Consider the following 27854-nt stretch of genomic DNA (forward strand, 5'->3'; position numbering starts at 1 on the left):
AGTTTACAGATGTTTAAAATGAAACTATAATGTACGAGTTGCAAAACAGTCAGTCCTTGTGTTCATAATGCTCGAAATCATGATGGTCTAATGGAGGTATGCTCCTGAAAACAAATCCATTTTCTGCATTTTCCAACTCGAACAGGTTTGTTTCAACGTATCCTCTTCCAATATCTATCACAGCCTAATGAATAAATGAAAAGAATAGTTCATTTAATAAAAAAAATTAGGAATACACAATATTATCCACACTATTTGGGACAGAGCATGGTGATGTTATATTGTGGCAATTCGTATTGTGTTTTGTTGTTTTAGTTTTGCATACCCTATTCAATTTCAGGTGTTTATTTATTATATGGAAAGCAACAAATAAACAACACTAAATTTGACTGATTTTATCACTTCAACATCAATTTACAGACTAGTAGTAGACTGGAATATTTTTTTCCCTCTTTTTAAACAAATCAATCAAGTGTAACATGCTAGAAGGAATAACACATATACAACACATGTTGGTTTGAAATTTGTTGAAGATGGTAATCAATAATGAATATTACTAAATGCATTTTTATCTCAAATAGTCACTTTGAACATACAGTCAAAAGTCCGAACAACAAATTATCGACTGCATATACGAGTATTCAGGACTTATTTGAAAATTCACTTGCCCTTAATCAAAAGTGGTTCAGTAATTATTCAGACTGTACATACTAAAAACAAACTTATTTATCTGATATTAAGGTAATTGTTGTATGACATAGTATTTTCGTCGTGTATATTTCGGGTTGCACTTTGCAAATACAGCTATTACACAAACTCTTTTGGGATGAAATTTAATATTCATACATATTTTGTTTTGTTTACCAATTTGGTACAAGATAAGCTCTTAATGCCTCATCTGGTAGGTACACAATACGATAAAGTAACAATCAACAATATACATTGCTAGCCTTAATTTCATAGTTGAGGAAAACTCAAAGTGAAGGGAAGTAGAGTTAAAAATTTAATATACGTTTAAACTCTTAGAAATTCGAGGCGTATTCAAAAGCCAGACAACAGTATGTTTTGACCCTGGATTTTTTTTGTGTGTGCATTTAAACTCTCAATTCCAGGGTATATTGTATAACTACACTTTATCAATAAAGTGTCAAAGATTAGGAGTCGAAAGAATACATTTGGGAACTAATATTGTCTATATTTACAGAAATACAACCTGCTGTTTTTTTTATTTTGCCGGGTTGTAGTCTCTTTGACACATTCCTCATTTCCATTCTCAATTTTAATTTTTAAAGAGTTTGTCTTTAGTGCCGTGTGGAGGCAGTAGAGTGCTTCCCCGTGCTTCAGGTTTATGCTCTTATAATATTCTAGATTATGGAGTGTGTTTCCGAGCGAGAACTGCTCTAGTTCATTACTTTAGGAACATTTATCAAAAAGTAGTATTTCAATATTCAGCCCCATTCTACTATTTAGTCAGCCATCAGTCCTACCCTGATATACACTATCTTTTTCGGGTAATTAATACTGATAGCGTTTGACATTTTCAGCCGAACAAATTTATCAATTTTACATAACTTAAATTATTGTATGCTGGTTCATATTCTGGACGCCAATCTTTGCTCCTTTATTATTTAATTCACTAACAAAACAATTATGAAGCTTAGAAATGGAAAAATACTAAATACTAAATACTAAACTTGTTCAAAGGGTATCTACACGTCTCAATCTTCAAAATCGGTTATCTAAAAATACTACCATCGCTAACATTTTTAACAATAAAAATCGTGGTTACCCTTCTATCGATAAGTGTCATGCCAAAAAATGACTTGCATGTCCCCGTCTTTCCACCAACAATACGGTAAGGTCCTAGTTTAATGGTCGAACATTTTCTTTAAATTTTGAAACTGATATAACTTGAAAAACAAACAGTATTTTTTATTTACTCACATGAAACAAACCGGGGTGTGGTATTCAGTACGTGGGCGAAACTGGACGATACTTATCGAAACACACTCAAGAAAATCTGTATCGTTTAAAAAGACCAAATAAATTCAAAAGTATCATTTACCAACACCTCAAGAAGCACAACCATCCTTTTAAATATTAGCAGTTCAACCTTTAGAAGTAGTAAATAAGCAGCCTGGTGAATCGCATTCAAAGTTTGTACGATCACGGAAAATAATTGAATTAAATTGGATAAAAAAAATTACAGACAGTTTACCCTCTCGGTCTAAATGTTAATATCATGGGAATTGGTAATATATCTAGAACCAATTCCGTTGACATTTTGGATATAGTTTCTAAAACTGTTCGTAAAATTCGTTCTCTCGGTCGTAGAACAAATCGCAATCAAAGAAAATTTCGGCCCAATCATACCAATATTTCGGACCAAATTTCTATTTCAAAAAACAACGGCAGACATTATCTGTTAACAAAACTCTGTTCGTTACCGGTTAATTAGTTGAATAAAATTTTGGTGGATTGTAACACAATTTCATATAGCAGTCCTACGTATGAAATTGTTCAAATTATCATGGCATATTGTTTTTCTAAATTATATTCCAAAATTGATCGCCCTGAAGATCATAAAAAACATTTTATCAAAATTAAGTATGTCAATAAAGGCTTTGATTTTGTAAACATTGCCGGTATATTTAACGACCATTCTGTTAAAGAACAAATTCCTGGATATTTTGACAATACTGAGCTACTTCTTATTTGTTATATTTAAAAAATTTGTATTTAATTATAGTCAATTGTGTAAAGATGTTAATATCAGTGAAAATACACCTACTTCATGTAATTGCAGTAATTCCGAATATATTTATTGACCCATTTCCCATGTTATAACAGGAGATCTTAACATCGTTCAAGACCGAGAGTTAAAATCATTCCTCAGTTAAGGACCTAAATATCGTCCCCCGTCAATTATTGATTGGAATGAGTGTCGTAATATCATCCACGACTCACTACATACTTACTGTATGAAATGGATAAAACGGGAAAAAGCTGACAAAAAAAACTTTGGACTCTTTTTTTAATTCAGTAATGAAGATAGTTGATATACGTATTAAACATTTTAAAGAACATTTTACTATTAACAATAACCACAATAAACCTATTTCTCGTATCAAACATAAACTAAAAGAACTAGCCAAGGAATTTGTTTTTGTCCCGGCCGATAAAGCTCCTTATAATATTATTATTGTTTGACGTAAATTTTACATTGAGGTTCTAAAAAAGGAAATCACCAATTCACCAATATTCCAACTGACTCCATTTTCAGAAAACGAAATCTGTAACAACATAAACTTTTAGCCACCGCTTTACAAGCAGAGCCAAATACAATGAAAGTCCCAACTATGTATTGGCTTCCGAAGCTACACAAAACCCCTTACAAATACAGATTTATTTCGTCTTCAAGCCATTGTTTAACTACTAAATTGTCTATTCTTCTTACAAGCACACTTGGTACAATTCAAAACCTTATAATAAATTGTTCAAATAAGGCCTTCGAAAATAGTGGAATAAATTACTTTATGAGTGTCAAGAACTCGTTGGACGTACTTGATAAATTGCATGCTTATATTGGTGATTTTGAATCTGTTCAAAGTTTTGATTTTTCTATCCTGTATACCACATTGCCTCACATTCTCATTAAGAAAAAAATCACACACCTAATTAAACGGGCATCCAAAAAATCAGAATGTGAATATATATGTTCAAACTCTCTTAGGTCATTTTTTAGTAGCAAAAAACAAAAAAACTATGTAAATTGGACATGCTTTGATACTATAAATGCCCTTGAAATTTTACTAGATAACATTTTTGTTCGCTTTGGGGATTCCGTATATCGTCAGATTATCGGAATTCCAATGGGGACTAACTGTGCACCACTTATTGCGGACCTCTTTTTGTATTGTTATGAGTTACAATTTATGACAAAAATAAGCAAAGACCCATCAAAACAACATCTGATAAACAAATTTAATAATACTTTTAGATATTTGGATGATATTTTGGCTCTCAATAATGACGACTTCAGTATGTATATTAATGAAATTATCCTGCTGAACTTACTTTAAATAAAGCTAATGCTAACAATGACCACTGCCCATTCCTCGATCTTGATATCTATTTCACTAACGGAAAGCTGAATACTAAAATTTATGACAAAAGGGATGATTTTTCATTTCCTATAGTTAATTATCCGTTTTTAGATGGTGACGTTCCCTTGTTACCATCTTACAGTGTTTATATATCTCAACTTGTACGATTCGCTCGTGTATGTAATAATGTTTAAGACTTTAACGAGAGAAATTTATGTATTACTGAAAAATTATTACACCAGGGTTTTCGATATCACAAACTAGTCAAAATATTAACTAAATTTTATCATCGGCATAAAGACATCATTCGTAAATATAGCTCAACATGCAGACTTCTTATACGTTCAGGTATTTCACATCCAATTTTTTATGGAAATATTCTTTATAAAGCACAAAGGTGTCAGTATTCACCTCAGAAACTTACAAAACCTTTGAAAAGACTTATTAAGAAGGTATATAATTGCGATACTGTTCAATTCATTACAGATTGCATATTTTGGGAGTTAATATTGAGTCACTGATAAGGTCTTTGCGTCGGAACTAAACACATTTATTCTAAAAACAGTTGTTGGCATGACACGGGTTATGTTCTTCTCATATATGTTATGATGGTATGATACTAAACCCCTAACGGGATGGATTGTGCCTGATGTTCATATAATGGAATCATAATCTTTCAGTCAGTTTAATTGAAGTCTGGAGCTGGCATGTCAGTTAACTGCTAGTAGTCTGTTGTTATTTATGTATTATTGTCATTTTGTTTATTTTCTTTGGTTACATCTTCTGACATCAGACTCGGACATCTCTTGAACTGAATTTTAATGTGTGTATTGTTATGCGTTTACTTTTCTACATTGGTTAGAGGTATAGGGGGAGGGTTGAGATCTCACAAACATGTTTAACCCCGCCGCATTTTTGCGCCTGTTCCAAGTCAGGAGCTTCTGGCCTTTGTTAGTCTTGTATTATTTTAATTTTAGTTTCTTGTGTACAATTTGGAAATTAGTATGGCGTTCATTATCACTGAACTAGTATATATTTGTTTAGGGGCCAGCTGAAGGACGCCTCCGGGTGCGTGAAGTTCTCGCTACATTGAAGACCTGTTGGTGACCTTCTGCTGTTGTTTTTTTTATTTGGTCGGGTTGTTGTCTCTTTGACACATTCCCCATTTCAATTCTCAATTTTAACCTTCACTATACATGTTTTGTTGGGTTTTTATCTTATCCACAATGCTTCCACTTTAACCATGTTGATAAAATACGTTTTTATATGGAACATATTTTACATCAGCTAAATGACAAACTTGTACCTCAGTGTTTTCATCTTCCTGGCCATTCACCCTTCCATTACAAAACATTTTCTTAATGGAAGATAAAATAGCAAAAATAGCAAATGTTCCAGATAGGAATCCAGTTACAGCCATTGCTATATGAATGTCTGAAAGGAAAAGGAGCCAGTATATTACGTTGTTCTGAACGTATGTAATTACATGTACTAATAGAGATTTCCAATAAAATGACTTTACTCGACATAACCGACCAAACTCAACGTATTTTGTCCTATTGCATTGAAGCATGACAGAGCGGAGCATTCACTGCATGCATGTTTTGCTCTTTGAACAAGCATTGTGCTGGAAGATGCCTTCAGTAAAAATCAACCCCAACTATTTTAAAATATTTTGTCATTAAACTTTAAATGATTTTGTTGACATAGATACTATAATGAAACAAATAAATTAGCAACTTATAATCAAACACACCCATCATTTCTTGTCATTTCACTTGACCCATATTTTAGTTCTTCTCACATTAAGAATTTTAAAAACTACCAAGATGACATTTATCATACAAATAAAAAAATAAAGAATTCCGAAGCGAGAAGGTTGCATTTTTATTGTTTTTAAAAGATTTAACATTTAAAGTTAATTCCAACACACCCGAACGTAAAAGGTGTACTCGACTTTTAAAACAAAATATTTTTTTTCTATAATCTAATTGAAGATAATTTGATGTGGGCAGAAATTCATATCAATGATATATTTTTCCAAAGTTCTCTCTCGTCTTTACCTATACCAAATTATGGGGCGAGGTTTTAAGTATACATAAACTTGCATTCGATGATACAGGGGTAGAGGGCGTACTCCTCCTTTTCGATCGCTAAATAAGTTTTAAAATCTCATGTTTTCCACAATATCAATTTTTAACGTATAATTGTCCAAATTGTTTTTTGCATCGTTTCGCTCGTCAGTATAAATTCAATTATCGAAACATACACCCTCTTCCAAATATCTTGGATCCAGCCATAATCACGAACTGTATTGCACGAAAAAACCCAACTTAAATGATTGTCATTTGACTTTGATAAATACTTTTTAAAAACAACCAGGTCTGAACATTAGGCATCTCGCATGTGATTTAAAAGTTTAAGACTATACAAACTGAATTACATTTTCCCCCGTGATTTAGAAGCCCACTGAATACAGAAATGTGATACTGACGTGTAATCTAATGGGCACATGGACACTACATAAAATCTGCTATACAATTATGACCACTAATGGGCCTACATATACTCTGTACTTTTGACATGACAAAAGGTCTCGCTTTTCTAGACTTTCTATGATTTTTTTATTCTTAATTTGTGATATATACAAAAATCAAGGTGCAGTATGATTTTTAATGAGACAACTCTTCACAAGAGAATAAATGACACAGAAATTTTAACAACCTATAGTCCAACGAAGGATCTTCAACAATGAGTCAGCTATGAGAGGCTTCAAAATAACAAATGTAAAACAACAAAAACTAACAGTCAAATTAATGTTAAAAAAAATCAACAAAAACACAACAACAAACGATAAGCACTGAATTTAAAGCTTCTGACTTTGGACAGTCACGCCCGTACTAGGACAATGGTGTAACAGTACGAAATCAATAGTATAAACGGGATAATTATTCTTTATTCATTAGTTGTAGTTGTTTTAAAGATAGTATTCAGCAGCTGTGGATACTATCATTTCGGTACATGGTACATTTCAGTCTCACGAGTCAATCCCTATGTTGTTGTTATCCATTCGTTTGATGTGTTTGGACTTTTGATTTTGCCTTTTGATTTTTGATTTTCCTTTTTGAATTTTCCTCGGAGTTCAGTATTTTTGTGTTTTTACTTTTTTCTATCTGTTTTAATTGTGATCATGATCCTTTTGATAAACATACTTCTATGATCTCCATTGGCTATAACTTGGATATGTATAAAAACTATGTATCATAGATATGCATGCGTAAAATAAGTTTTGGACATAAACTGGCTTAAATGTAAAATTAGAATTAAACCTCACGTTATACTTACGACGAATAAGCCTCAAGCTATATATAATACATGTACTTACGATGAAGATTATGCCTGAACTATAGCACTGATGATGATGATACTGATGTATGTCTTATACCCAGCGACAAATATTACATATATATTGAGGATGATGAAAATTAATTATAATGATAAATACGTATACCTTTTTAAACATGCCCGACAATTAAGAGTCGCATTTTCATATGCTAGCTAACAAGAGAGCGTACTGAACCACTATAAAGAAACACTTGACTTTCTACGAGTAAACGAATACCTGCTCTTGCTCGTGAATGCATCATGCTTGGTGGAGAAGCCGAAAAATACAGTCTTAAAGTCATTCGATCAGGGGGTCCAACAGAATAATTGAATTTGTATTTGATGCTAGCCTGCTACCAGTCAATCCCATATACAAGTATATAGTTATGAATATAAAATGTTTTTTTTTCAGTCGTGTAACACCTTCACTGGTGATCCTGTCCTTGGATCTGTCGCTTATTTGTCACTATTATATATATATATACCTCCAAAGCGAGAAAAAAGTTGAAACTTAAATTTTTGCTAACTCAATCAATATATGCAATAGCTTTAGAATCTACTTCTAATTGAATATATACGAGTAAAAGAAATTTCCCGTAAAGACTGACGTGACATTATATGTGTCTCAAAAATGTAACAACGATGTAAATTGACATTCTCATCCACTTTTTTTTTTATAGAAATACTTGGGGGATAGGATATTTTTAGCCAATTACTATAATAAGTTGATAGTATACTATCCACAGTGGTCAATGCAGGTTATAAGTCAATTGATAATCAAGTACACCTTCTAAATTACAATTTATATAACGAATTTGGTTAACACATTTATTTACACACATTATTATCAACTACAATTTTCTTTTTTTAATGTTTTCGTTGACTTTCATTTGAAAGAAAAGTATATGTCAACTACTAAAATTTAAAGAAGTACATGACCTGTAATGTTTTTTTTAATATTCATTTCCCGTTGACGTACGTTTTCCCAGTTGAATTTGTTTTTAGAAGATTGTAAATTGAGGAGATTAAGTGCAGAAGAAGAGAACATTTGAAATGAAACTTAATAAAGTGTGATGCAATTCCAGTTTTCAACTTTAACTGAGACACGTTCTGATTAACATTTTGAGTTCATTTTTTTTTCTGAAATTACGACAAAATCTTTTTAAATTAATACCTACGGAAATTAAATATTATCAAACATTAAGAATTGAAAAAAAGAATTTATCTGATAACGACAAACAAAATCAATACAAATATCAAATAATAGGTTCATTAAATTTTGCAATTATATCTGAAAATCAAAGTCATTGTCAAAACCATGAAAGACAACTCCAATGAATCGTATGATAGGTTAAGATACGTTTATATACGTGGTCTTATGACAGTGAAGTTTAGGCGGGAATTTCAATAATCACGTGATATATCAAAATCATGATTTCTTTCGTTTGCCTCTTCTTAGAAATATTTGATATTAATAAAATTTATTATGAATGGGTTTCGTAGTTTAGGTATGCTTAGTTAAAACTTGAGTAATGCATTTAACAAAATTAATTGGTTAGCAATAACCGGTCCCGTTACGTGCGTACGTCGAGTAAGGTACGTATGTCATTTTATTGGAAATCTCTAATAAGAGACAAGTTTGCATTACGAAGTGAGAATGCTTCTTTCAATGAACTGCTATTCGTTTAGATATCATGAAATATTACGCAAAAGAAATAATAATAAGGTTTGATTTTTTTAACGAAATTTATTCCCCTGGAAGATATGTTTATTTAATCGGGGGAACCATAAGGACTCACGCATGCTTCAAAATGACATTGAATTAAAATAAACATTTTTAAAAACTTTGTACTGCAACATATGCAAGAGTAGTTCAAAATCATACATAACATTGTTAATAGATACAAGAGAAAGGTTGAAGTTGCAGTCTCTTCAAACAATTACATCGTGGTGTACTTTTAAAGCATTGAAAAATATGCTTCAAAATTGATAAAAAAAAACGATTATTTGGAAACCTGACAGATGATACTACCCAAAACAAAGGGTCCACAGAAAAACGTTTGGTTCATATAATTCAAAATTTATGTTATTTTTTTGTTGTTATTGCTTGTATGTTTTTTTTGTGTTTCAATGAGAATAGAAACAGAGCAAATAAGAAACTTCATACTTATTAACATAAAGAGATTACCTGTAATTGTAGAACTAGATCTTATTGCGGTAATTTTGTCCTTGACCTCTGAACCTGAAATACATTTCTATGTTTATATCAGGTAGAACGTAATACTCCACGGAAATAGCGTAAAGTTCAGATGAACGTTTTAATCAGATGTAATTGGTAAGGAATTATTAAGCTTCGCAATGATCAATGTATGTTAAACCGCTAAATATCAAATGTTTTTTTCTGATAAAGTGTGCGCTTCAAAAGTTTGATATTTTCTGAACATAAAATGAGTAAATCAATTTTAGTCAAGGTGTTTCGTACATGTACCACCATAAGTTCCAAAGTTACTTTTTTTTCTGACAAAAATTCAAACTTATTTTATTGGACGTACTGACAATTCAATTACAGCGGCACAAAAAGGTGGGTGGAAATACGATTGACTTGTTTTATATTTATCGACGCTACCCTTATACGTGTAAAAATATACATATATGTATAAGTCCAGAAACTGAAGGTTGAAATTGCATGTTTTTCTTTGAAATCATAAATGCAATAGATACAAAAATGAAAGATTTGTCATCTGTTGAATTATTTTAAGGGACTGCTTTTAAAAGAACATCATAGGTGTACGCTTTTCTTGTAAATCAAACAAAGGCTCTCGGAGAAAATTTAAATACTGCAAGAAAATTGTATGGAGTTATGAGATATTCATATTACCTATTATTGTAGCTCTTGGAATTGTTGTCGACATTTCTTCATTGACTGCTGTGCCTAAAATATAATTCAATGTGTATATAAGAATCTGAGCATTCCATTAGTTATTCTAAACATGACACATTTTTTAGACACATACCTCTTCATTTTCATATGAAAATTTGACGTACTGATAGTCTATAAACAGCGGTACAGAAAGCAACCTAACGTACTTGTATGTGAAATTATGAGTGTTGATACAGATTTTGTATGTTCTTAGGCTACACTAGTATATGTAAAAAAGTAGCATACATGTATTAGATGACAAACTAAAGGATGAAATGTAATTGTTTTTTGTCTAAAATGGAAGGTTTGCAATCGTTTTGAGCTAATTCAGTAACTACTTTGCAAAACAAAAGCAGCAAAACAAAAAATCAATTGTGTGTGCGTTATTTGTGAAACCAAAAAGTGACTCGTTGACAATCAAATAAGAACCAAATATTGCACGGAAATTGAATGGAGGTAAAACATATGCAGGTTACCTGTAGCGGTTGCTTTTGCAAAGTTATGGAAATTTGTTATACTCATACGCAAATGGGACGTACTGACTGTCTAAAAACCGCGGTGCAGAAAGGTACATAATTTACATGTATGTGCAAAATTTATTTGCTGATATATTTTTTTTGGTATGTTTTACGCTATCCTAGTACATCTAAAATGTAGCATACATATATTAGATGAGAAACTTAATATGAAATTGCATGTATATGTAATCGTCATAAACGCCATTGATACCCAAAACGGTCATGTTTGTAATCGTTTGCCAAAACAAAACGCCATTTGTGTACGCATTACTTGCTAGTACAAAAAGGCGACTCTGAGACAATCAAATAAGAAACTAGATACTGCAATGAAATTGAATGGTCTTAAACACATATGCAGATTACCTGTTACTGTACCTGTTGTCATTGTTGTGGAAATTTTCTCATTGACCGCTGTGCCAAAATACAATATTATAAGTATACAACTGAGCATCAGATATTTTCAACGTGACATATTTTTCAAATGAATACCTTCTTATAATCATACGAAAATTGGACGTACAGAGGGTATAGTAGCAGCAGTTAAGAAAGGTACATAACGTACATGTATGTGAAAATGTAATTGCTGGTATTGTTTCGTGTATGTTCTTACGCTTCCTAGTACCCGTTTAAATTCAGCATACATTATTAGATGAGGAACTAAATAATGAAATGTTTATCATGTAAAATGTTATAGATATCCAAGACCGTAATTTTGTAATCTTTTAGAGTTTATTTAGCAACTCATTTGCCAAAAAATAAATCGTCATTGGTGATCACGTTACTAGTTAAAAAAAGCGACTCGGTGACAATAAAATAAGAAACTAAATATTACACGCAAATTGAATGGAGGTAAATACAGATTACCTGCTCTTGGAATTGTTGTCGACATTTCTTCATTGGCCGCTGTGCCTAAAATACAAATTATTTTTGCATTGCATTAGCTTTTCTCAGCGTGACTAATTTTTCAGAAATAATACTTTCTTATATTCATACACAAATTGAATGTTCTGACTGTCTAAAAACAGCGGTACAGAAAGGTACATAGTGTACATGTTTGTGATAATATGATTGCTGATAGTTTTCTCTTGTGTGGTTTTACTCAACCATTCTACATGTCGAAAAGTAACATACATGAACACATGAAGCAGATGAGAAACCCAACGATGAAATGATATCTATGTGTGCGCAGGAATAGATGTTATAGATAACCAAAAGAATATTTATTTGTCATCAATTCAAGTATTTTTAGAGACTCTTGTACTTATGAAAACATTCTCTCACGATTCTTGTAAATAAAAAGAGCGTCTCAGAGACAGTATGTATATGTCTTGTTATGTTTAATTGATTGATTAGTATTATCCAAGAACAGTTACTGTTGTTGTGGAGGGAAATATGATCGAAACGGTTTCTTGATTTATACTTTCATTTTTAAAAAAGAAATAGAAAATTAGAATTGTATTACCTTTATAAATGCATGATTTGTGTCATGGTATGATGCGATGTTACATTATGAATTTAGGTGCGGGTGAAGGTTGGTACATGTGCCTATTTAAACATTTAAACCTTTTGCATTTGTTAGCATCTGTCCTAAGTCAGGAACCTGATTTTCTGTGGTTCTCTTTTGTTAATGTGGTTCATCGGTGTCTCTCTTTTCTGTTTTTCATACATATTAGACTTTTAGTTTTCCCGTTTAAATGGTTTAACAATAGTTATTTTTGACGCCCTTTTTAGCTCACTGTTGGGGGTGAGACAAGGCTCCGTGTTGCAGACTGTACTTTGACCTATAATGGTTCTTTTACAAATTGTGACCTGGATGGAGAGTTTTCTCATTGGAACTCATACCCCTTCTTGTTATATCTATGATAAATTCTTTTAGAAATATGTTAGATACAGGCTTCAATTTTAGTAGCAAGATACTTACGGAAATTATAACGGATATTTTGAGAAAATAGATTCTTTTTTCATCACATTCTTTGGTGCATGTATTTTGTTAATTTTTTAATAGTTAATAGTTAATAGTTATTTTCCAACAGAACCGGAACAATAAAATTCATACAAATTCTCCTAAGATATATTGAGTAAAATTACTTTTATTCCAAATTGAGCGGTAGTGTGCATGGACAGGGAATACATCTCCTGTTATACATATACCGTCCGGAATCGGAATCTTGTTTTAGTCGAATTGTATTAGATAAAACACTAAAGGTAAAGATGCAAGTTATGCAACAGTCATGTCTTCTCACTACAAACACATGTGATATAACGTAGTATTGATATATTCATATATATATACTGTATAACAATAATTTTCGTGAGGTTACAATTTCATGGTTTTGACTCTGTATAAGATTTCATTGGAAGTTAATTACTTGGTGTCCAATAAATAGAAGTGATTAAATATGAAGGTTAAATTTACGTGGGCGCTTTAATTTCGTAGATATATATTCTCTCCACGAAATAAACGCAATCAAATTATTGACGAAAATTTCTGCTTTTATTGATTTTATAATATATATTTGTATTACATAAACACTGTTGGTCGCTGTCGATCGAGGAGATGTTTCTGTCAGCATTATACTTAGCCAATAAGGACACAGTTTCCCACACGTTGTTCCAATCCTGGAGAAAGCAACTAGTATTGCAATCAAGATAATTGTTGTTAATATTTCTGAAAAATAATGGTTAATATCATATGGTTATTTATGTATAACAAATATAATTATCGCTTGCTCTCGGAAAGTCTGAGTGAGGAGAATATGCGGCAATATTCCGAACAGAAATGCATAAACAAATATAAAAATTGTATTGCAATTATATCATACTTTAATAGCCGAATGCTGAAGATATTAACAATAAGTGAAAATTACCAGTTACTTACAGTTTAAAAGTAAACAACTTTAAAAAAATAATAAGAATCTGTCGATATGTTTTTCAATTATTTAAAGACCTCGCGTTCGGTTGCCGAAATGTCTTAGATGTTCAACTACTGTAATACTCTCCTGTCAGCTTGAAGTTACAGGTTTGTATCCTGCACGTGGCATTTCTGTTTGATTCTAAACGTTTCTGACAGTTTTCCTGACGTGACGAAGATGATTGTCGGGCAATACTGCTTTTTCCAATTATATTAAAGGACTGCCACGAAAAGCAAAAAAAAAAAAAAAAAAAAAATGAAAAAAAAACCCCAACAACACACAAGTTCCGTTAAACACCTCCAAATCAATCATTCGATTATTCGATACAAGTTTAGTTATTAAATACTCTTTCCCTCATCATAGAAAACAATGAACATGAGTTTACAATTTCAACTGAACATTTCACATTATGTATCTTTGAACAATTTGACTTACAAAACTTCAAGACTTCCAGTAGAAGGCAAAGCGCCCATTTCTATTGTTGTTATATGATTCTTGCTGAGTGATCTTGGAAAATAGAAAGAAAAGATCTAACCAATTGATTAATATAGTTATGATGATGAATTTGTAATTTGTGGCACAGAATGGACAGGAGTTACTGACAAACTTGGTATTTGGATTACCGTTAATTCAGAAATTATTGCATGCATTTATCATTGGCATTTTTTAAGAAAGGACAAAAAATGCGAGATTAATGATACGTAAGGTCCATTTTATTGTCTCTTTGTTATTCTGATATCAGTATACGCAAGGAAAATGGAATCTAACTTTATTAGGGAAACTATTTGCTAATAATGACAGAACACTTCCATACATATATAAATACTCACAAAACACGCAAAACTGTGTAATTACTAAAATAATTCTTTTTTAATATAGTTATCTGGTTGTTGTCAAAAGCTCTGCAATAAAAAAAAAAAAAAAAAAATGGTATTATACCACTCTCCACCAGATTTCAAATGACGAATATTAAACTTTAGTTCAGCATGTTTTAATGTCGTATTGGTAATACTTATTAGATATAATAAAATCAAAAGTATAGTTCTCTTATCTTTTAGGGATTTTCGCTTGTCATGTTTTGGATTTTTTGTCAAATTTTCGGAATACTCTGGTTTTATTCATTTGATTGCCTTAACAAAATTTTCCAATTGACCCCCATTTTTCTTTTTAAAATTCTCGTGTATAATTATAAGCCATCTGTCTTATAAAATTTTGGAGAACTTACACTTAGCAATGAAAAAGCTATGAAAATTCAAGAGAGAACATTTTCCCGTAAAAATTTCAATGGCTAATATTTCAACAACAAGCACATTGACCTATATTTTATTTTGCTTTTTTAATTCCTTTGTTAATCCCCTATCAAAAGAGGGACGAAAGATACCAAGGGACAGTCAAACTCATAAATCTAAAACAAACTGACAACGCCATGGCTAAAAATGAAAAAGACAAACAGAAAAACAATAGTACACATGACACAACATAGAAAACTAAAGAATAAACAACACGAACCCCACTAAAAACTAGAGGTGATTTCAGGTGCTCCGGAAGGGTAAGCAGATCCTGCTCCACATGCGGCACCCGTCGTGTTGCTTATGTGATTACAAATCCGGTAAATAGTCTAATTCGGTAGGTCAAATTCATGAAAGGGAAGGGGATTGTAGTTACGACGTAAGGAACATATCCGATATCATTTGTGAAACGGTTATTCCATAACGGTCAACCAACTCGTGATGGCGTCCGTAAAATTTACGAAGGGATGATTTCAACTTCACCATTTGGAACTCTTGGTTTAATAGCTTCCTTGTGAGCCGTAACCCCCTATCAAGAAAATCATGATAGGAAATGCAAGCACGGGAATATCGTATCATTGGGAGATATATACCCCGTATGCGGGTGCTGCTGGAATGTTGCTACTTAGAAATGGAAAGTTCACAATTGGAAAGCTGAAATCATCTCTTTTGTCGTAAAGTTTTGTCTTCAACCGACCCTCATTGTCAATTTCTAGATGTAAGTCAAGATATGAAGCCGACTTAACTGTATCTGTAGTATCCTTTATCTCCAATTCTATGGGATAGATGCGATCCACATAGTCACCAAATTTTGAATTGTTTAGTGAAAGAACGTCATCTATATAGCAGAAAGTAGAGTTAAAGGATATTGCTTACTTCTTATCTTTCTTCCTAAGAAGTTCTTGCGTGAAGTCAGCCTCATAATGATAAAGAAACAAGTCAACAAGTAGAGGGGCACAGTTCGTTCCCATTGGGATGCCGACAGTCTGTTAAAAAACACGTCCTCCGAACATAACAAATATGTTGTAAATCAAGAAATGAAGCATCTTGATAATATCGGTTTCAGATAATTTTTTGTTTGAATCAGAGTGATTCTTTACAAAGTAGGATTTATCCCTCCCTAAGACGAGATACTTGTATCTACGTTGGCCATTCTTTTTTATGAAGCAAAGTAATACTAACTCTTTTGATTTGTCTTTTAGTTTGGAATGTGGAATACTTGTGTAAATAGTAGAAAAGTCAAATGTTTTAATACTGTTACCAGATGAAAGAGAGTTAGATTGTATGTACTCTAAAAGATCTTTGGAATTTTTAAGTATCCACATCTGATTCACGCCACCTCTAGAATAGGCAGTTTCACAATAACTTTGAAGCCCGCTTTTGATTGCTGATTAAATTGATGTTAATAATTTAGAAAGAGGTTTTGTGGAGCACTTGGAAGACCCAGCAATATACCATTGTTTGTAAGGACACTTATGTAGTTTAGGTATCCAATACAATGATGGAAGATCCAGTTCTTCATCTTTGGTTGAAATACCAAAGGAACAAAGAACAGACATATGATTATCCAAGATTCCCTCTTTGGTAAGTGTCGTGAGGGTATATGTTGAGTTTCCAAGTGAATTGTCTATACCCAATTCGTTTATCAAGCAATTAATGTAATGCCTTTTACAGACAAAAACATATAATAGTGTTATGAAAGCTTGTTATTTTGAAACTGAGTAACGAACTCCCTTAACAATGCTTTAAAACATTTCAAAATTCTCAAGATTCCTAACATATATAAAATTTAGTAATTAATAAGGTTTAACAAGTATTATAATGGAATAAATATCAAAAACAATTTATTATACTTGCCTCAGAACATTTTTTTAATGCAGATAGCGCATGTTTTAATTTGTCATATGATACATAAGGGACCCATAAACAAACATGCAAACATATTGCGGTACTCTAACTTAATTATAAAGCAACTCATAATTCATATATTCAACAATAGTAAGATAGTTTTTAGATTTTTTTCACTCCATAATGAGTGAATGAAATGTAATAGAAAAAGATGATTTAATAGTAAATGGTCAACTTGCTTCAATCGAACATTAATCTGACAACATTTTTTTTTTTATTATAGGCGACTTTGGACTTTTAGTGGAGCGGTGAATGTTAAAAAAAGTCGATTAGTTAACGAGTTTAAATTACCTAAATAGTTCATGGGATTTTAATGGCTTAACATGTCTATCGATTATTCAACTTCAGAAAAATGTTTGTCGAAAAAATCAAATGTGGTACAAATGACGTTAAAAATAGCCTTTACTGACGTTACCCAACTTGCATCGTATACCCCACTGCTGATTCGGTACTCGTATTTTACAACCAACCAGCTCTAAAAAATAATTTATGAACACAATTGACAAATACAATTATTCTTGCAATTCATACAATATAAGAGCATTTTCAAATAGTCCTATATGAAAAGCACAATGCATCTGAAGGTGGTTGAAAATAACACTCAACAATCATTGTTTTTCACCTAGCATTATTTGCACGTGCAGTATATGTGTATTTTAAAGGTACAAAAGTAAAGCCGCCGTATGATACTACTTTAGACTCGATATACTTTTTGCAGTTAATTTCTAATAAGATAAATATTTAGTTAAATATCTGCTTTTTATCGAGATTTCAGGTCCGAATATTTGTCACAACTTTTACCGACATTGTTGTTGTTTCTAGTTATAGTCTTACATTTTGCAATTTTTCGAAGGTCGATTGTAGTCGTTTTTAAGAATATTTCTTGTTCATTTTGTAATTTCCGAAGCCTTGTGATTAATTGATGTTGTTTGGTATTGTTGTTTATTAGTTTTTGTTGAATTTAACAGGGAAAGTGAATATCATTGTAGGGTTGGTATGGTTTTCAGGTGTGTTCGATTTGTTTTCTTATTTAATCAAATGGACAATTTATCAGACTGAGTCTCATAAAAACTAGTCCCGCCAGATGCCAAAAAAAAAGGAGAGTGGAAGTTGGTGTTGACAATTGCATTATCTGCAATTCTGTTGTTGATGAAATTTTAATTACTTCAACTAAATCTGGATGAAAAAGTCCGATAAATGCTGCAGGAAAGAGACATGGAGATTTGTTCAGTTAATTGAAAGAATTTTGCAATGAAACATCAAGTGAATTACCCGTATTTAGGTACTATATGTCATGTTGTAAAAGCTACACAAGTAAGCAGAATTTAAAATCAGAAGCATGTTCTTCAGGTGAAAAGGAAACACCAGATATAAATTACGATGTATCTAATTCTTTGGTGCCCGGGAATAATGATCACCATCTCAATACATCAAAGTGTATTATGTGCAGCAAAATGTCACATAAAAAGGTGAAAACATTCCATACCACTTCATCTGCTGAAAGTTTAGCCAATCTTAAAGTTGCTGCTGTTAGAGCATGCAATGTTGAAATGATTCACCGAATAGAGCAAGAGAATTTGCTCAATAATGCAGTGTATCACACACGTATCACACAGCATGTCTGACCTCATACTTGGCATATAGACCAAAATCAACTGATAAATCAGCGTATGATTTGGCATTTGAAAGAGTGGTTGAAATGATAGACAGAGACCTTTTTTGTGAAAAGTTTCTTTTATTGTCATCACTTTTGACATTGTACCAGTTTTTTTACCTGATAAAATAAGTAAGACCTACTGTAATTCCTCTTTATGTTAAGGCTAAACTTGAGAAGCACTACATGGATGCCATTGTACTTTTTGCTCAACAAGGACAAGGTAAATATAGCATTGTATTTGCTAGCGATGTTTCAATTGAAGATGCTCCACCAAAACCAATGAACAAACCGATATACATGCACTTTATGCAGCCGCCTAAATATTTAGGAAAAAAAAATGGATACGTTTATATATCTGGAGATTATTAACCTGCAAATGACGAAGTATCGTTGGAAATGTCAGAGGCAATGTTGCCACCTTGTTTGATAGGTTTGATTACTTGGCTTCTTGACAAAAAGTCTTTTGAAACATTTTCTTCAGTATCAATGGATATTTCGCATGACATTCGAAGAAAATATGATGCTCTAGCAGAGTGCCTAGTGTCAAATTGTAATAGCAACGCTGCTTTATTCGACCCAAAGTTAAAATTTAAGAAATATCACAACGATTTAATTTTGCTGAGACATCAGGTAGCTATCAATAAAGATAAAAGTCTTATAAAGCTTCCGCAATGTGAATCCGTATTTCTGCAAAACGTACTACATGCAATATGGCAAAGCAAAGTTTGGGTGTCGGCAAATGTAGACAACCCAAATAATGGCTCCCCATGTGATTTTGGTTCGAAAACTGCACAAAATGACAAGTTAGAGACAGTTTTCTTTGAGGGACAAATGACATCAGACTTTCTACAAGAGCTAATTTGTTCGTGAAAGAGTCAAAAACCTTCCAGGAAGCATGGGTTTGCAAGTAGTAGGGTGTTTGATATATGTTTTGTCAAAATTCAGGTTGTTACAATGTCCATTCAGTACCCGCTGACATAGCTGATGACACAGATGAAATATCATGAAAATAGTTCTTGTTACAATATTTGGTAGCTTTATTTTGATTTGCTTTAATTTTTTCGACCTTTAATTTTTTATGAAATTAAACTTATCATAAATACTAGTACCAAAACGCCATGTCTTAATCTTTGAATAATTTCTACAACATGCTTGCACTCATTGTGTAGTTTATCACTACAATAACTATATTATATGAAAAGGTATTTTGTGTTGAGAAAGTTCATTTAAGGAAAACTCAGTGACATGTCTCATCATTGAAAACTGGAAGGAAATTTAACACGGCTGCTTATTTTGATTGTTTGATTTATAAACTATGCATTTCGGATACTCTTTTAAAAACTTTTATCCTAAGGTATTCAAGAAGAAATGCTATTTGTCGAGGTCAAATATTAAGGTTATTATGCTACTGCTTTTTATTAGGCTTTAAAATTTGTATACCACGGACTACCTTCAAAAAAGATAAATAAAACGTTGTTCTGACGTCATGTGAAAATAAGAAAAATATTTTGTATGAAATAACGCATTGATACATCATACTACTCATTTAATTTATTGAATAGAATATTGATTTTGAAAAATATAAATGGTATTGTTTCTCTAGGTTAAAATTGGATTTTTTAAGTGATGACTTTTGACCTTGATTTTCGGCATAATTGTACCAGCTTTAATATTTACGACACATATTTTCAAAAAGTACACAATGTCAGCTTTCCAATGAGGTATTAAAATTCCATGAGGTATTTAGGTAATTTAAATTTCTAAAATTGTCGTCTCCGCCACTCCCCTATTTGTGTTATTGATTAAATTTCTTGTCAGTTTTTGTGGTCTATTTTTTGTTTGTTTTTCTTATTGTCAAATGCCTATTGTCATGTGGCACACCGCCAAGGTAGGATATGATTTCATGATTTCAGATTCTCTTTATATAAGCGAGTAGAATTCTTTTATTTTTCGTCCTTTAATCAATCACTAATTTACTCAACCTTAGAATCATATTTCATAAAACTTAAAAATAAAAAAAATAATAAAATGTTTGACCTTTCTGCATGTGTAAAAAAAACTTTTTGTATCCTTAACTCTTTGAAAACCAAGTCAAGTCTTTGATATATACTGGACTCAAGCATCACTAAAGACACATTACTGGCCGAAATGCGCGTCTGATGCATACATTTTGGTACCATTAATGTTATTAATATTTAAACTTAGATGAAATATATAAAATACATTTGTAAGTCTATACAGTATTTACTTACACTACCATATAGCGGGTTATTAACGCTGGTGTAAAAATTTATTGAATAAGTTATACGAATTATTTTGGCGGTTAATATTTTAGTGGATTCTAATTTTTTATCAATACCTTAACCTTTGCCCTATCAAATTGGTAGAATTTTTTTGGCGATTTTTTTTCCATGAGCGAAAATAATCGAAAATTTATACCCAGCTTAAATAACCCGCTATACGGTATAACATAGAAGTTACGTTTGAGATATACATACATTTCAAATAAAATACTATTCATGCTTCTTGCTCCAGCGAGGGACACTGTTGATGTTATCAAGTTGGCATGTGAACGTCTAGAATAATATAACATTTTTTTAAGCATGTTCGCATTCCTTGTTTTTTACTTTGTCAGATATTTGGAATACTCTAGTTCTATACATGTAATGGATTAATAAAATTTTGGCGTTAACCCCTCCTTTTTTTTCATAATATTAAAACACAAAGTTTAAAAAAGCGTAATTTGAAATCTTATTATATTATAAGAAAAACAGGCAACAGTAGTTTACCGCTGTTTGAAACCAATAAATCGATAGATATATTATCATTTTTCTTTTATAGCGTTTAGGAGAACAAAAAGTTAAATGTATAAATTACTCAAAAAAGAATCATTTCCCGCCAAATTTCCCATAACTTATTTCTAAAAAAGAAGGTTATTTTTTGGGGGGCTTTTTTATTTCAATGAATCTTATGCTATCAGTTTATAATTCCATTTGTTATCAAAGTCTTTTAAACTGTTTTTCTTTTAAAAAAAATAGTGCCAACAACCTTCATTTTTATATAATATGTATCATAAATTGTAGTTCAGCTGCCAGCGATAGATGTGATATGAATGTCAATACACTGATATCCATAAACGCTCAAATGAAGTGGATGTTCGCAAATAAAGGAAACAGAACGGCCTCAATAATGACAAACACCGATACCATATAGTCAGCTATAAAAAGCCTTGACATGAAACTATGAATCAATTCCATTGCAAAATTTTAACGGCATAATCTATAACAAAACAACTTACGAATAAAAATTATGAACCAACGACAAACACTGAACAACAAGCTTCTAATCTGAAAAATTGTTATCACGCCACATATTCACAGATGCAATAGCATACATACATACGGACAAAATGAATTATTCATGTTATTCACCGACTATCCTTTGATTAATTCGCCGTTTCAAAGTCTAATGCATTTTGTTTACTATTTCCAAAAGCCACGTAACGTTATTTTTCATTTTGGTGTACGATCAATAAGATAACAGATAGTACTTAAGATTTTGTAAAGGCGAATTCGAATGACCCAAACGAATTTGTATCCCAACAGATAAAAAAAACAAGGGTCGAAATCTGTTCTTAAGGAAAAGTTGAACAATCAACATATATAGCTTATATACCTTTGTAACAATGGACATAAATTCCATAGACACTTTAAATATAACACTTTGGCTTACATTTATGCGGTCATAGCAACTTGTTTGACAGACTGTATACAAATAGCATGCACTTTTCCAGTGCAAAGTAGTATTTTTTTTCTTTTTTCAAAAGTCATGCATCAGTGCGTCATTATAATAGTTTAAAAAGATATGATAAATAACAGATTACAGATTTCACACCTATGCAAAGATAAAAGTAAAATTAGAGCGAAACCTTTATTCGGATCTAATCACCTGAACATGGGTAGAATGGTAATGGTTATCAAAACTTACATGTAAGAGAATTTCGGCCAAACATTGGGTGCTGCTGGAAGGCAATTAGCTGGTAAGGTAATCGGGGTTTGATATGCTCTAAAACATTATTATTATTATTACTATAAACATTTAATAATATTTAACAAGAACTGAAAGCAATGTTTTAGTATAAAACAACTTTAAACATACGTTCAAATATTTCAAAATAGTATAAATATGCCCTGAACTGTAAATAAGAATCAACGTTAAGCAAAAAAATGAACATGCACATATTATTTCAGTTTCATTTTTCACATTATAATCCGAAAAGGAGGGAATAAACGCAATAGGAATATTCGAACTCATGATAAGTCGAAAACTAAGTGACAAAAAAATAACAGTATATATTACACAAAATGGGAACCAAATAAAGGCAACAGTAGTATACCGCTGTTCAAAACTCATAAATCCATGGACAAAAAACCAAAATCGGGGTAACAAACTAAAACCGAGGGAAACGCATTAAATATAAGAGGAGAACAACGACACAACACTAAAATGTAACACACACAGAAACGGACTAAGCATCAGACAAAATCCCACGAGAATAACAAATATAACATCAATGCCAAATACATGAATTTGGGATAGACAAGTACCGTGACAGGTCTTATCGCAATGTGAATTTACACTAAAAAATAAGAGAAAACAAACGACGCAACGTTTAAATGTAACACACACAGAAACGAACCATTATATAACAATGGCCATATTCCTGACTTGGTACAGGACATTTTTAAAGGAAAACATTGTGGGTTGAACCTGGTTTTGTGGCATGCCAAACCTCGCACTTTAATGGCAATGTTAAATATAGCATTGAAATGACAACATAACATTACAGGACTACAATAAAAATAAATAGGAGAACGTGTTAGACAAAGAAACACATGATTAAAAGATAACAAAAAGCATCAGGTTTAAAATTCAATACGCCAAAAACGCGCCTCGTCCACACAAGATTCACCAGTGACGCCCAGATATAAAAGATCGAAAGTGAAAAAAAGGACAAAGTTGTACAGCACTGAAGATCAAAAGTTGAAAAAGGTTGTGTCAAATACGGCTATGTTTTTATGCTTGGGATAAGAACATCCTTATTTGTTAGAACAATTAATGCTATTGCAAACAGTAAATTATATCCAATGAATATACAAGATATACATAATGAAACTGAAGTATTAACTAATTTCAGAAAAACAAAACCCGAATACATAATGTAAAGACCAACACAGAATAGACACACCCGACTCAGTCCAGGCCTCAACGCAATAAATCATAAAAATGACGTCACATACGCAGTGGTGAAGGCACAAAAATTACGTCACATTTGAATTTATGAAATTTCTGAAATAACACAAAAATGCCGTCACATATGAAAAACTATATCTCAAAAGTAAGATAGAATTAGGATTGATTTAAGATTATAATAAAACTAAATACTGATATTACATTTAAACACAATGCATATTGCAATACGTATTAATAGCAATTAACTATAATATATATATATGTCCAGTTTGTTATGAATCCAACATCAAAGTTAACGTAAATTATCGAACAGATTACGTTGAACACAATTAAATCTAATAAATGAAGGCGGTGATTAATTTTTCTTTCCAGAACACATACATATAATAGAAAAGACGTCAACATATTTACAAAATTCGATGAGAATTACTAATATAACATTAAACATTTAAACTAAATACATGAATTTGGGATAGACAAGTACCGTAACACGTCTTTTAGTAATGCGAATTCACACTCAGCAAAACAGTCAAAATCGGGAATAAGTCACGTTTGGTAATTAAAAGATTAGACGACATAATGACAAACCACAATCTACCATGTGGTAAAAATGTCCTTAGCTAGTTTGGTCAAAGACACATCGTATGGATCCACCAATTCGTGATGGTGTCCATAAAATTTACGGAGTGTCAATTTTAATCTGTCCTCCTCATAACTTTGTTGAAGCAGTTTCTGCGTAAGGAGCACACACATACTTTGCAACGAACGACAGCGAATGTCGATAGGGATGCAAGGTACTGTAAACAGGGAAATTTTCGCGGTAGTTTTATTTTCGCTATTTTCGCGTCAAGAAGTGGAACGCGAAAATAAAACGACCGCGAAAATATCAAGAAAAAACTCTTTTAATTGCATTTGTTTTTACAAATTGTGATATGAATATATAGATTCTTACACTGCAACAAGTGTAAGACAATATTTCTCCACTCGAGACAGTTAAATTTTATTATTTAAAGCGCGAGGCTTGCCGAGCCCTTTGAATAATAAAAATTAACTGTCGAGAGCGGATAAATATCGTAATACACGAGTTACAGTGTCGGAATCTCTTTCTCTGATGCTCTTTGTCGTTATCTTTCAAAGATTTTCAGAAAATTGTGCTCTTTATTTGCGATGTCATCAGGCAAGGTCGCCTTTTTTCATGACGTCACAATAGGAAAATTGAGAAGAAAACAAAACATTTTGACGTCATAATCAAATTTCGGCTTATCATTTGCCGAGAACAGATTTTTCACTAGTGAGGAGAAATATTTTTCTCACACCGGTCAGGAAATGTGAAAATAGCACAAAAATTAGAGCAAGAAAGTTTCTTCTTGGCACTCATATACATCTTCTTATATGTATGTATATGGATAGAATATATATGGTCTACTGTTTAACACTGATTTCAAAGACGACAAATATATAATTTAGATTATAACTGTATCTCTTAATGAAAAGCAATATTAAAAGTCTTTAACTCAAATCAATTATTTCACTGAAGCGAACATTACGGATATTGTTATATATGTAAACAACAATCATTAAAATTATGTTAATGACATCTGTCAACCAGTTATAAAGGTATCACGTCGTTGAATCTACTACAAAGATTGATCAGATCAAAAGATCGATTAATTAGCATTAATCCTGACAGCTTTTTATTTTAATTAATTCCTAATTAGGTTTACTTTTTCTATTATTGTGTATGTGTTTTTACGAGCATTGAAACATGCCAAACTTTTAATCTACTTTAACATTAATGAACCGAAAACAAAAGATTTCTGATTGATTTTATCATTCGATTTAAGATATATGTAAAGCTGTTCACTTTCCATATCATTTATGAAAATATTTATCTAGGCAACTGGGAAATCGCGAATTCAAAACGGCGCGAATTAGGATCGTGTAAGTAAATCGCGAAATAAAGACGGTGCGAAAATTTCCCGGTTTACAGTACTCCGGTATGATAAGCAGATCGTTATCCACAATAATAATAATATATCAATTTTGCATTGTCTAGTATTTGTTGTTTTGACTAAGGAAACTTTTTACCGATTAATCAATTTCTGTTAATGATCATCGTTATTTTCACCTGCATCGTTGAATTTTATTTTATTCTCAATTGTGAAAGTTAACAGCTGATAAAATCATTTTCCTCTTAGTAATATGTACAATGAACAAAACAATTAAACTTCATTGCATAATCATGATTATATCATCATATTTAACAAATATCATTTCTTCTTACGTTCGGTATATCAAATTAAGCGTTGTATACGATTGGTAACAAATAAATACTTTCTTCACTATTGTACCAGTCTTACACCTGAAATTGAAAATTTATCAATCATATCAACCAAATTTAAGTTTAAGTCAACATCGATAGCTGAGAGCGTACAAATGTATACTTTAGTTGATCCTTGTCTGTTTTCGATATCATAATTGGTCTCATAAATACACTTCTGATAATATACTATCGGAAGCTATACCCAACTTTCACTTTCGTAGGACAGATCGCTTAAATGAGATTTGTGTAAATAATTTGTTACTGTACGAAAACAATAATTTCATTGTTGAACTGTTTCAGTTTAATTATTTAATGAATGACTGTATATTTTTTCTGTCTATGAAGAAATGACACAAAAGATGTGGTGCACACTTAAGAACTCACGTAGAGGGTTGTTTACAAGTGTGCACCTCAATTTTAGGTTTATTTTGAATAGCTATACAAAATATTACAGTGATTCTTCATATTTCAATTCCAAAAATTGATAAATCTGAAATAGAATTGATTAGAAAATATTCCGAACGATCCATTCTTGAGTAGAATTATTATTACAAGGTTTAGAGTAGAACTGTTAGTTACAGTTATAGAGTAGAACTGTCCAAAACGATGTAAGAGTAGAATTTCCCAAAACGTTTCTAAATTATAAAACAAAATGTAGAACTGGCCGATTAATATGTACCAATGAACAAATAGATATCAAAGGTACCAGGATTATAATTTAATTCGCCAAACGCGCGTTTCGTCTACATATGACTCATTAGTGATGCTGTAAGACATAGAACTGTCCAAAACTGTTACAATGCTCTGCTCTACCAAAAAAAAAAAAAAAAAAAAAAAAAATAACCCATAAAACTATACAAAACTGTTAGAGGTAAAACTATAAGCCTTTGTCCTTTGGTTGATCAAATCAATTCTGGGTGCGAACAGTTCCAAATGACGTAAGTAGGAGAAATATGATCCAGATTAAAAATTGGAGCAATTATCTGGATTTTCTTTCTTATTCATATTGCTTTATCGTTGTTTTATGGTTATTTTAATAATCATATACATTTTTAAAAAAATAGTTGTATAGTTCATATTTCAAAAGGATGTTATGAAATACTTACAGTAAAAAAGTCACAACATCTCTTCTGGACGTAGGCAAAACTATTTCCGAACCTCCCCATTTACATATGCATTTCCTGCCAATTCGAAATTCATTGATGTTAAAGTACAAAATGGTATTTAGTAAGATCCTCCATGTATAGAGATTGAATTTCGTAAATCTACCAGTTGAAATAGGATTTCGAAGTTTTTGTTTCATTGAAATTCCGTAAAAGTAAAAACAAAAACCGTCCATAATCGTGTAGCATTCGAATCAAAAATGAATACATAATATAGATATTTGCTTTATAAAACACAATTACAAACATGTATGACCAAAAGTAGTTAAAATTTAAAAAAAAAGAGTCGGTGCCTATTTTCTAGGAACTAATTTCACAGCGATGAATTTCGGTCTGTGTTTGTTTTTTTCTCAAATAATACCGCTTTGTTTACTATCTCTATGTTTATAGTCGGTGTATTCCTAAACAATATTTTTAGCAG

General features: G+C 31.6%; 2 protein-coding genes across 2 annotated transcripts; both read right to left on the bottom strand.

Annotated features, from left to right (window-relative positions):
- Positions 1 to 49: 49 nt before the first annotated feature.
- LOC134687755 (uncharacterized) lies at positions 50 to 10657 on the bottom strand. Its single transcript, XM_063548211.1, has 4 exons — positions 10369 to 10657; positions 9679 to 9732; positions 5413 to 5540; positions 50 to 184 (listed from the first exon to the last, which is right to left on the bottom strand). Exons 1-4 carry the CDS (start codon positions 10400 to 10402, stop codon positions 50 to 52), a joined length of 351 nt encoding a protein of 116 aa, XP_063404281.1. The 5' UTR covers positions 10403 to 10657.
- Positions 10658 to 11042: 385 nt separating this feature from the next.
- On the bottom strand, positions 11043 to 27446 carry LOC134687756 (protein artichoke-like). Its single transcript, XM_063548212.1, has 9 exons — positions 27377 to 27446; positions 26232 to 26309; positions 22682 to 22759; positions 21193 to 21270; positions 14671 to 14742; positions 14276 to 14347; positions 13454 to 13596; positions 11793 to 11837; positions 11043 to 11056 (listed from the first exon to the last, which is right to left on the bottom strand). Exons 4-9 carry the CDS (start codon positions 21213 to 21215, stop codon positions 11043 to 11045), a joined length of 369 nt encoding a protein of 122 aa, XP_063404282.1. The 5' UTR covers positions 21216 to 21270; positions 22682 to 22759; positions 26232 to 26309; positions 27377 to 27446.
- Between the last annotated feature and the right edge of the window lie 408 nt (positions 27447 to 27854).

The sequence above is a fragment of the Mytilus trossulus genome, chromosome 10 (assembly GCF_036588685.1).
Source record: "Mytilus trossulus isolate FHL-02 chromosome 10, PNRI_Mtr1.1.1.hap1, whole genome shotgun sequence".
In the NCBI taxonomy this organism is placed as follows: Eukaryota; Metazoa; Mollusca; class Bivalvia; order Mytilida; family Mytilidae; genus Mytilus; species Mytilus trossulus.

Coding starts and splice junctions, on each gene's coding strand:
- LOC134687756 (XM_063548212.1), bottom strand. CDS start 21,215: ATGAATAGTATTTTATTTGAAAT. Junction 13,597..14,275: donor ACTGGAAGTCTTGAAGTTTT/GTAAGTCAAATT, acceptor ATTATTTTTCAG/AAATATTAACAACAATTATC. Junction 11,838..13,453: donor CAGCGACCAACAGTGTTTAT/GTAATACAAATA, acceptor TTTGTATTTTAG/GCACAGCGGCCAATGAAGAA.
- LOC134687755 (XM_063548211.1), bottom strand. CDS start 10,402: ATGTCGACAACAATTCCAAGAGCTACAATAATAG. Junction 5,541..9,678: donor ATCTAGTTCTACAATTACAG/GTAATCTCTTTA, acceptor TTTTCCTTTCAG/ACATTCATATAGCAATGGCT. Junction 185..5,412: donor AGGAAGATGAAAACACTGAG/GTACAAGTTTGT, acceptor TTTATTCATTAG/GCTGTGATAGATATTGGAAG.